At 40.3% G+C, this 8,765-nt stretch overlaps 1 protein-coding gene across 1 annotated transcript; it reads left to right on the plus strand.

The window, feature by feature from the left end:
* The first annotated feature begins 1,566 nt into the window (after nt 1-1,566).
* LOC145791074 (uncharacterized) lies at nt 1,567-7,354 on the plus strand. The gene is made up of 7 exons (XM_082870887.1): nt 1,567-1,815; nt 1,896-2,102; nt 2,182-2,271; nt 2,367-2,453; nt 2,549-2,890; nt 2,988-3,071; nt 7,075-7,354. Exons 2-7 carry the CDS (start codon nt 1,938-1,940, stop codon nt 7,087-7,089), a joined length of 783 nt encoding a protein of 260 aa, XP_082727013.1. The 5' UTR covers nt 1,567-1,815; nt 1,896-1,937; the 3' UTR covers nt 7,090-7,354.
* The last annotated feature ends 1,411 nt before the right edge of the window (nt 7,355-8,765 follow it).

Below are 8,765 nucleotides of genomic sequence, written 5' to 3' on the forward strand. Positions count from 1 at the left end.
ACATTATTAAATCTGTATATATATATATAAATTTGTAGCATCTTTATATATATATATATATACATATTGATATATATATATATATATATAAAAATATGTAAATTATATATAAATATATATATATATATATATACATTATAATTCTAATTACATTGATATTATAAATTCTGTATATTTAAATAAATAATAATAACATTTATGGAAATATTATTGAACACGAAATGCAACCAAATTAGTAAGTTTATTATTTTGACATTTATGGAAATATTATAAATAATAATAACATTTATTATTTTGACAAATAATAAACTTTTAAAAATTCACAACCTATTTTTATATATGTAAAAAAAAAAAATTAATAAGTTTATTATTAAGTTTATTATAACCAAATTAAACTTAGGTTGTTTATAACCAAATTAAACTTATTAAGTTTATTATTAAGTTTATTATAACCAAGTTTATTAGTAAGTTTATTATTAAGTTTATTATAACCAAATTATTAAGTTTCTTATAACCAAATTAAAAATTAGTATAACCAAATTAGTAAGTTTATTATTTTGACATTTATGGAAATATTATAAATAATAATAACATTTATTATTTTGACAAATAATAAACTTTTAAAAATTCACAACCTATTTTTATATATGTAAAAAAAAATTAGGAAAAAAAATTGAACACGAAATGCAACCAAATTAGTCCAAGAATAGTTTGGTCAGGAGGAAGTGACTCTACTTGATTTCATTTATGAAAATTAGGAAGGTAACATGGAAAGTAGTTCTGTAGTTGTAATATTTTCTCCCTATATGTTTATTTTCATATATTTGACTTTCTATATGAAGAAGGGTGTGCATTTTCATGCTGAAAGGCCAAAGTGTAATCGGAATTGTAAATTGCAAAAATGGGCTATGAAGAGTCTATTCTTTTTATTTGTTGTATTCTATAATAACACTGCTTGCATTTTCGAATGTAAATGGTACTCCTATTTCGTTTTGTGATCCGTCTATATTGGTTTTGAACTACCTGGTTGTTGCAGAGCAAGTTTGGTATGTTGCAGACCCGTTACAACCAGATTGGCAAGTCGTGGTGAAGATGTCTCAAAGAGGTTTATTTGATATGAGTTCAACTGATCCACAAATCGAGCCATACATGAGCCAACAATTGGAAGAAAATATAATGCTTCGTGATGAAGAAGTTGGTTGGGTGAGGGAAGCCGCAGAAGGGGAAACAGTTGATGTTCAAATAGGCTGATAGTGATGGAAACATTAGTAATTCAATTAAGGCCAAGGTTGTAGTTAATCATCAATTTCTTAATTTACTTTGTCTTTGTAATTGTATTAGTTCAATTAATGTCATATTATAGTTGACAACAAACCATTGTCTATGTTTCTAATGTCAATTAATGTTATATTGCTTGCAGATTATTATGGGAAGGAAGAGGAAGCCTGATCATCCCCGGCGCATGATGTCTGATGTGCTACATAACAGGACATCAGTAGCAACACCATCAGAGGAGGCATCACATCGGCCACTATCGGAGGGGCATCACATCGGCCACTATCGAAGAATGTTAGTTCTTCATCAACCTCGACTAGGCGTGGTAGAGGATGTGCCAAGGGCATTAAATAGTGGGGTACTGGTAAAAAGCTAGACATACAATTTGATGGAAATTACTGTCCAATAGGGGATAACGTGGCTAAGTTAACTACTCAACTTGGCATTATTGTGCGGAATGGTAACATTGTTCCTCTTACTTTTCTTGACTGGAACAATGTGCCTGATGATATTATTGATGCTATCTGGAAGGATGTGAAGGTAAAAGTATATTTTTGTCCACAAATTTGAATTCCAAAATTGTGTTATTATTATTTAAACTTTGAAATTGTGTTTTATAGGACAATTTGAATATATGTCCAGAGGAGTACAAGCCAATCTGCATGAAAAACTGCAACAGCATATGGAAGGATCACAAGAACAAGCTTAAGGCAAAGTATTTCAAGCCTAGAAGTTCTGATCCTAATCTGAAGGATGATGTTCCTATGCACATTGTGCCATGCCAGTGGGAAGAACTTGTGGAGTATTGGCGTACTTCCGATGCTGAGGTATACAAATAAGTTATATTTATGATATGTAAACATACAAATCATATTTACATACTCACATTTGTCGAACCTGTTATAGAAAATCGCAAGTAGGAACGCTAAAAATCGGCGAGCTCACGGCATAGCTCATACCACAGGGCGTACTACTTTCTCTCAGATACGGCATGAGGTTTACATTTTATTGTTATATTTTTGTATATAAATAAACATTGTATATTTACAAATTATTTACATTCTAATTTTCATATTTCTAAAAAAATGCAGATGACCAGTAAGGGGGAGTCTACTGATAAGATGAATGTTTGGCTTATGACACGTAGAGTAGATGACCCAGAGGTTATTCAGACCTTGGTAGTTTCCAAACACCTTTGATTGTATTTAAAGTTTACTTTTTGTGTGTCAACCATCTTAATTTGGCATATACTTATATGTCTTATTCAATACAGGATGAGTTTAATCGTCAACTCTCTATGCTACCTGAGGATGGTCGGACTTTGGAGGCTAGGAATGCCATTTTCCATGAGTTGATAGGTCATGACGGACATGGATATTGTCGCACATACGGGAGAATTGTGCCTCGAAGAGCGGTGTATAAAGATGGTGCTGGGCCATCACAATCAACACCCCAGCCATCGACTATTGATCAGATCACGCAGAAGGTTCGTGCAGAGCTAAGGGATGAGTTGAGGGAGGAGCTGCGAGCAGAGTTCTCTACACATTTACAGCAGATGAGAGCTGAGATGATGGCCTTAGTGTCACAGGGGGCAAGTGTGGATCCCAATAGACAGGTTCGATATAAATTAAATTGTTTGATAGTTCAATTTTCACACAAGATTATGTATAAAATTCGAATATGATTACCACATTATGTATTGACTATCATAGGTTCCTGATGCATCGAGTGGCCACCGGGCATTTAGGGAATCTGCAGAAGACGAGAATCCATATACACCACCACCAGAAGATCAGGTATAAAATGTATCTTTGCATTCTCAGCTAAAATGTATCTTTGCATAATTGAGACATTCTAAGTTAAAGAGAGACTTGTGGGAGAAAACGGGGCTCGAATCGGGTTCTCGGTTTGGGAGTTAGAGCCGGATTTCACTTTAGGCAAACTAGTTCCTTAAGAAACTTGAATTCGAGGCGTTAACGCCCCAAAATCACCAAACGGCGTCGGTTGAGCACGAAACTTGGCACACGCGGCCGCCTAGGCACGAGTGACTTGTGGGAGAAGACGGGGCTCGAATCGGGTTCCCGGTTTGGGAGTTAGAGCCGGATTTCACTTTAGGCAAACTAGTTCCTTAAGAAACTTGAATTCGAGGCGTTAACGCCCCAAAATCACCAAACGGCGTCGGTTGAGCACGAAACTTGGCACACGCGGCCACCTAGGCATGAGTGACTTGTGGGAGAAGACGGGGCTTGAATCGGGTTCCCGGTTTGGGAGTTAGAGCCTGATTTCACTTTAAGCAAACTAGTTCCTTAAGAAACTTGAATTCGAGGCGTTAACGGCCCAAAATCACCAAACGGCGTCGGTTGAGCACGAAACTTGGCACACGCGGCCGCCTAGGAACGAGTGACTTATGGGAGAAGACGGGGCTCGAATCGAGTTCCCGGTTTGGGAGTTAGAGCCGGATTTCACTTTAGGCAAACTAGTTCCTTAAGAAACTTGAATTCGAGGCGTTAACGCCCCAAAATCACCAAACGGCGTCGGTTGACCACGAAACTTGGTACACACGGCTGCCTAGGCATGAGTGACTTGTGGGAGAAGACGGGGCTTGAATCGGGTTCCCGGTTTGGGAGTTAGAGCCGGATTTCACTTTAAGCAAACTAGTTCCTTAAGAAACTTGAATTCGAGGCGTTAACGGCCCAAAATCACCAAACGGCGTCGGTTGAGCACGAAACTTGGCACACGCGGCCGCCTAGGCATGAGTGACTTGTGGGAGAAGACGGGGCTTGAATCGGGTTCCCGGTTTGGGAGTTAGAGCCGGATTTCCCTTTAGGCAAACTAGTTCCTTAAGAAACTTGAATTCGAGGCGTTAACGCTCCAAAATCACCAAACGGTGTCGGTTGAGCACGAAACTTGGCACACGCGGCCGCCTAGGCACGAGTGACTTGTGGGAGAAGACGGGGCTCGAATCGGGTTCCCGGTTTGGGAGTTAGAGCCGGATTTCACTTTAGGCAAACTAGTTCCTTAAGAAACTTGAATTCGAGGCGTTAACGCCCCAAAATCACCAAACGGCGTCGGTTGAGCACGAAACTTGGCACACGCGGCCGCCTAGGCATGAGTGACTTGTGGGAGAAGACGGGGCTTGAATCGGGTTCCCGGTTTGGGAGTTAGAGCCTGATTTCACTTTAAGCAAACTAGTTCCTTAAGAAACTTGAATTCGAGGCGTTAACGCCCCAAAATCACCAAACGGCGTCGGTTGAGCACGAAACTTGGCACACGCGGCCGCCTAGGCATGAGTGACTTGTGGGAGAAGACGGGGCTTGAATCGGGTTCCCGGTTTAGGAGTTAGAGCCTGATTTCACTTTAAGCAAACTAGTTCCTTAAGAAACTTGAATTCGAGGCGTTAACGCCCCAAAATCACCAAACGGCGTCGGTTGAGCACGAAACTTGGTACACGCGGCCGCCTAGGCACGAGTGACTTGTGGGAGAAGACGGGGCTCGAATCGAGTTCCCGGTTTGGGAGTTAGAGCCGGATTTCACTTTAGGCAAACTAGTTCCTTAAGAAACTTGAATTCGAGGCGTTAACGCCCCAAAATCACCAAACGGCGTCGGTTGAGCACGAAACTTGGCACACGCGGCTGCCTAGGCATGAGTGACTTGTGGGAGAAGACGGGGCTTGAATCGGGTTCCCGGTTTGGGAGTTAGAGCCGGATTTCACTTTAAGCAAACTAGTTCCTTAAGAAACTTGAATTCGAGGCGTTAACGGCCCAAAATCACCAAACGGCGTCGGTTGAGCACGAAACTTGGCACACGCGGCCGCCTAGGCACGAGTGACTTGTGGGAGAAGACGGGGCTCGAATCGGGTTCCCGGTTTGGGAGTTAGAGCCGGATTTCACTTTAGCCAAACTAGTTCCTTAAGAAACTTGAATTCGAGGCGTTAACGCTCCAAAATCACCAAACGGTGTCGGTTGAGCACGAAACTTGGCACACGCGGCCGCCTAGGCACGAGTGACTTGTGGGAGAAGACGGGGCTCGAATCGGGTTCCCGGTTTGGGAGTTAGAGCCGGATTTCACTTTAGGCAAACTAGTTCCTTAAGAAACTTGAATTCGAGGCGTTAATGCTCCAAAATCACCAAACGGCGTCGCTGTAGCACGAAAGTTGGCACACACGACCGCCTAGGCATGAGAGACTTGTGGGAGAAGACGGGGCTCGAATCGGGTTCCCGGTTTGGGAGTTAGAGCCGGATTTCACTTTAAGCAAACTAGTTCCTTAAGAAACTTGAATTCGAGGCGTTAACGCCCCAAAATCACCAAACGACGTCGGTTGAGCACAAAACTTGGCACACGCGACCGCCTAGGCACGAGTGACTTGTGGGAGAAGACGGGGCTCGAATCGGGTTCCCGGTTTGGGAGTTAGAGCCGGATTTCACTTTAGGCAAACTAGTTCCTTAAGAAACTTGAATTCGAGGCGTTAACGCCCCAAAATCACCAAACGGCGTCGGTTGAGCACGAAACTTGGCACACGCAGCTGCCTAGGCATGAGTGACTTGTGGGAGAAGACGGGGCTTGAATCGGGTTCCCGGTTTGGGAGTTAGAGCCGGATTTCACTTTAAGCAAACTAGTTCCTTAAGAAACTTGAATTCGAGGCGTTAACGGCCCAAAATCACCAAACGGCGTCGGTTGAGCACGAAACTTGGCACACGCGGCCGCCTAGGCACGAGTGACTTGTGGGAGAAGACGGAGCTCGAATCGGGTTCCCGGTTTGGGAGTTAGAGCCGGATTTCACTTTAGGCAAACTAGTTCCTTAAGAAACTTGAATTCGAGGCATTAACGCCCCAAAATCACCAAACGGCGTCGGTTGAGCACGAAACTTGGCACACGCGGCCGCCTAGGCACGAGTGACTTGTGGGAGAAGACGGGGCTTGAATCGGGTTCCCGGTTTGGGAGTTAGAGCCGGATTTCACTTTAGGCAAACTAGTTCCTTAAGAAACTTGAATTCGAGGCGTTAATGCTCCAAAATCACCAAACGGCGTCGCTGTAGCACGAAAGTTGGCACACGCGACCGCCTAGGCACGAGTGACTTGTGGGAGAAGACGGGGCTCGAATCGGGTTCCCGGTTTGGGAGTTAGAGCCGGATTTCACTTTAAGCAAACTAGTTCTTTAAGAAACTTGAATTCGAGGCGTTAATGCCCCAAAATCACCAAACGGCGTCGGTTGAGCACGAAACTTGGCACACGCGACCGCCTAGGCACGAGTGACTTGTGGGAGAAGACGGGGCTCGAATCGGGTTCCCGGTTTGGGAGTTAGAGCCGGATTTCACTTTAGGCAAACTAGTTCCTTAAGAAACTTGAATTCGAGGCATTAATGCTCCAAAATCACCAAACGGCGTCGCTTTAGCACGAAAGTTGACACACGCGACTGCTTAGGCACGAGAGACTTGTGGGAGAAGACGGGGCTCGAATCGGGTTCCCGGTTTGGGAGTTAGAGCCGGATTTCACTTTAGGCAAACTAGTTTCTTAAGAAACTTGAATTCGAGGCGTTAATGCTCCAAAATCACCAAACGGCGTCGCTTTAGCACGAAAGTTGGCACACGCGTCCGCCTAGGCACGAGAGACTTGTGGGAGAAGACGGGGCTCGAAACGGGTTCCCGGTTTGGGAGTTAGAGCCGGATTTCGGTCTAGTCAAAATTATTTACTAAACTATCTTTCTAATTATATAGTAGTCAATTTTTTTTTATATTTTTCTGTAATTAAAATATTAACACCATTATATGGTTATTAATTATTTTTATCTTGTTTTTTTCAGATATTTCCTGAGTAGCAGCTTGCTTCTTGTGGAATGTGGGTGTACAAAGATTATTACCAACTTTTTTTTTTTGTAACCCGTCGCAAACTTGTGAATAACATCAAGACGAAAACTTTTGGTTTTGATTTTGATTTATGTTATTTAAATTTGTGAATAACATTATGTATGTAGTATGCGACATTATGTAGTGGCATAATTTTTGTTTTTATGCATTTTTATTTCTGTATTGTTATGAATGGAACAACATTATGAATTTTTATTATTTGTCAACTTTTATTTATGTATGTATTTATATTATAAATTTAATTTTTGGATTTTTTTATAGTTATTTTTCATTTAATACAGGTTATTTTTATTTTTTTAATAATTTTCCAACAGGTTTTTTTTTTTTTTTTATTTTTTGAGACGGCATAATAAGCCGTCGCAAAAACATATTTGGAGGCTTTTGCGACGGCAGACATCCTGTCGCAAAAGCTAGTAATTTAATTTAAACTAAAACCTTTAGCGACGGCTCAGCTTACCGTCGGCAATAGTATAGGCTACCACACTTTTAGCGACGGCTTTTTGTCGTCTCAAAAACCTTTTTTAGCGACGGAAATACTTAGCCGTCGCAAAAAGTCAGATTTTCTTGCGTTATTGGCGATAGAAAATTACCGTCGCAAAAAAGACATCCTCCCGTCGCAAAAAACAATGGCGACGGCACCTACCGTCGCTAAATCCCTTTTGCAACCCCCCCTGTCGCGAACCCCCTATGCCGTCGCTAAAAGCCAACTTACCGTCGCAAAAGGTATTGGCGACGGCTAACGGACCATTTGCGATGGCGTTTTGCCGTCGCAAAAAACACGTTTTCCTGTAGTGCAAGAGTTATCTCTCAAAGATAGATATAAAAATGAAACTCTGGTTTTTCTATAAACCTTACACAGAAAAGATGAGCTTAATGCTATAAGGCTCAGTGTATAATTTCTGAGAGAGGATGAAAAAAAAAATTGAAGAACACTTCTCAGAGAATTTTTCAGAGAATAGATGTGAGTGATTATAGATCAAAGAATATTTTCTTATTTTTTTTGTAACTTGTTTACATTAGAGGCTTTGGTATATATAATGAAACTTATAGCCGTTGTACTCCATCATTACTAATTTGAATATCTTCCACTCCATCCTTACAAATTTGGATATCTTCCACTTGAACCTTTTAAACCTTTTGGCCTGTTGCTGTGCTGGGCTATTTGAACTTTTGTTTTGGGCTGTTTGAACTCCTGATTTAATCAAATATTAAATACATTCTAACAACATTTAAGATAAAGGTTTAGGTGAGAAATAATGGGACAATAAATTTTGATTATATTTTTCTCTTTCAAACAAATCATCAAAATAAATTTTGATTCTATTTTTCTTTTTTAAATAAATTAAAATATAATTAAATAAATCATCAAAATAAATTTTGGATTCTATTTTTCTCTTTCAAATAAATTAAAACATAATTAAATAAATCATCAAAATAAATAAGTTTAACAAGTTTTATGTAATGTTTTCCTAAGATTGTGTTTGAATCATTAATTTGGGGCCTCTCATACATTTAAAAAAAAAATTATGATCAAAAGATTATGTAAATTTTTTTTTTTTCGTAAATATTTATCATACTTATGAAAATATTACTTCCATATATATAATGAAAAATGATTCATCTCCTA

Source organism: Camellia sinensis, chromosome 5 (genome assembly GCF_055761805.1).
Source record: "Camellia sinensis isolate YWXY chromosome 5, ASM5576180v1, whole genome shotgun sequence".
Classification (NCBI taxonomy): Eukaryota; Viridiplantae; Streptophyta; class Magnoliopsida; order Ericales; family Theaceae; genus Camellia; species Camellia sinensis.

Bases quoted from the DNA above. Each gene is read 5' to 3' on its own strand.
- LOC145791074 (XM_082870887.1), top strand. From the start codon at position 1,938: ATGAAAAACTGCAACAGCATATGGAAGGATCACAAGAACAAGCTTAAG. The intron at 2,103-2,181 runs GTATACAAATAA...AACCTGTTATAG, and splicing joins GGCGTACTTCCGATGCTGAG to AAAATCGCAAGTAGGAACGC. The intron at 2,272-2,366 runs GTTTACATTTTA...AAAAAAATGCAG, and splicing joins TCTCTCAGATACGGCATGAG to ATGACCAGTAAGGGGGAGTC.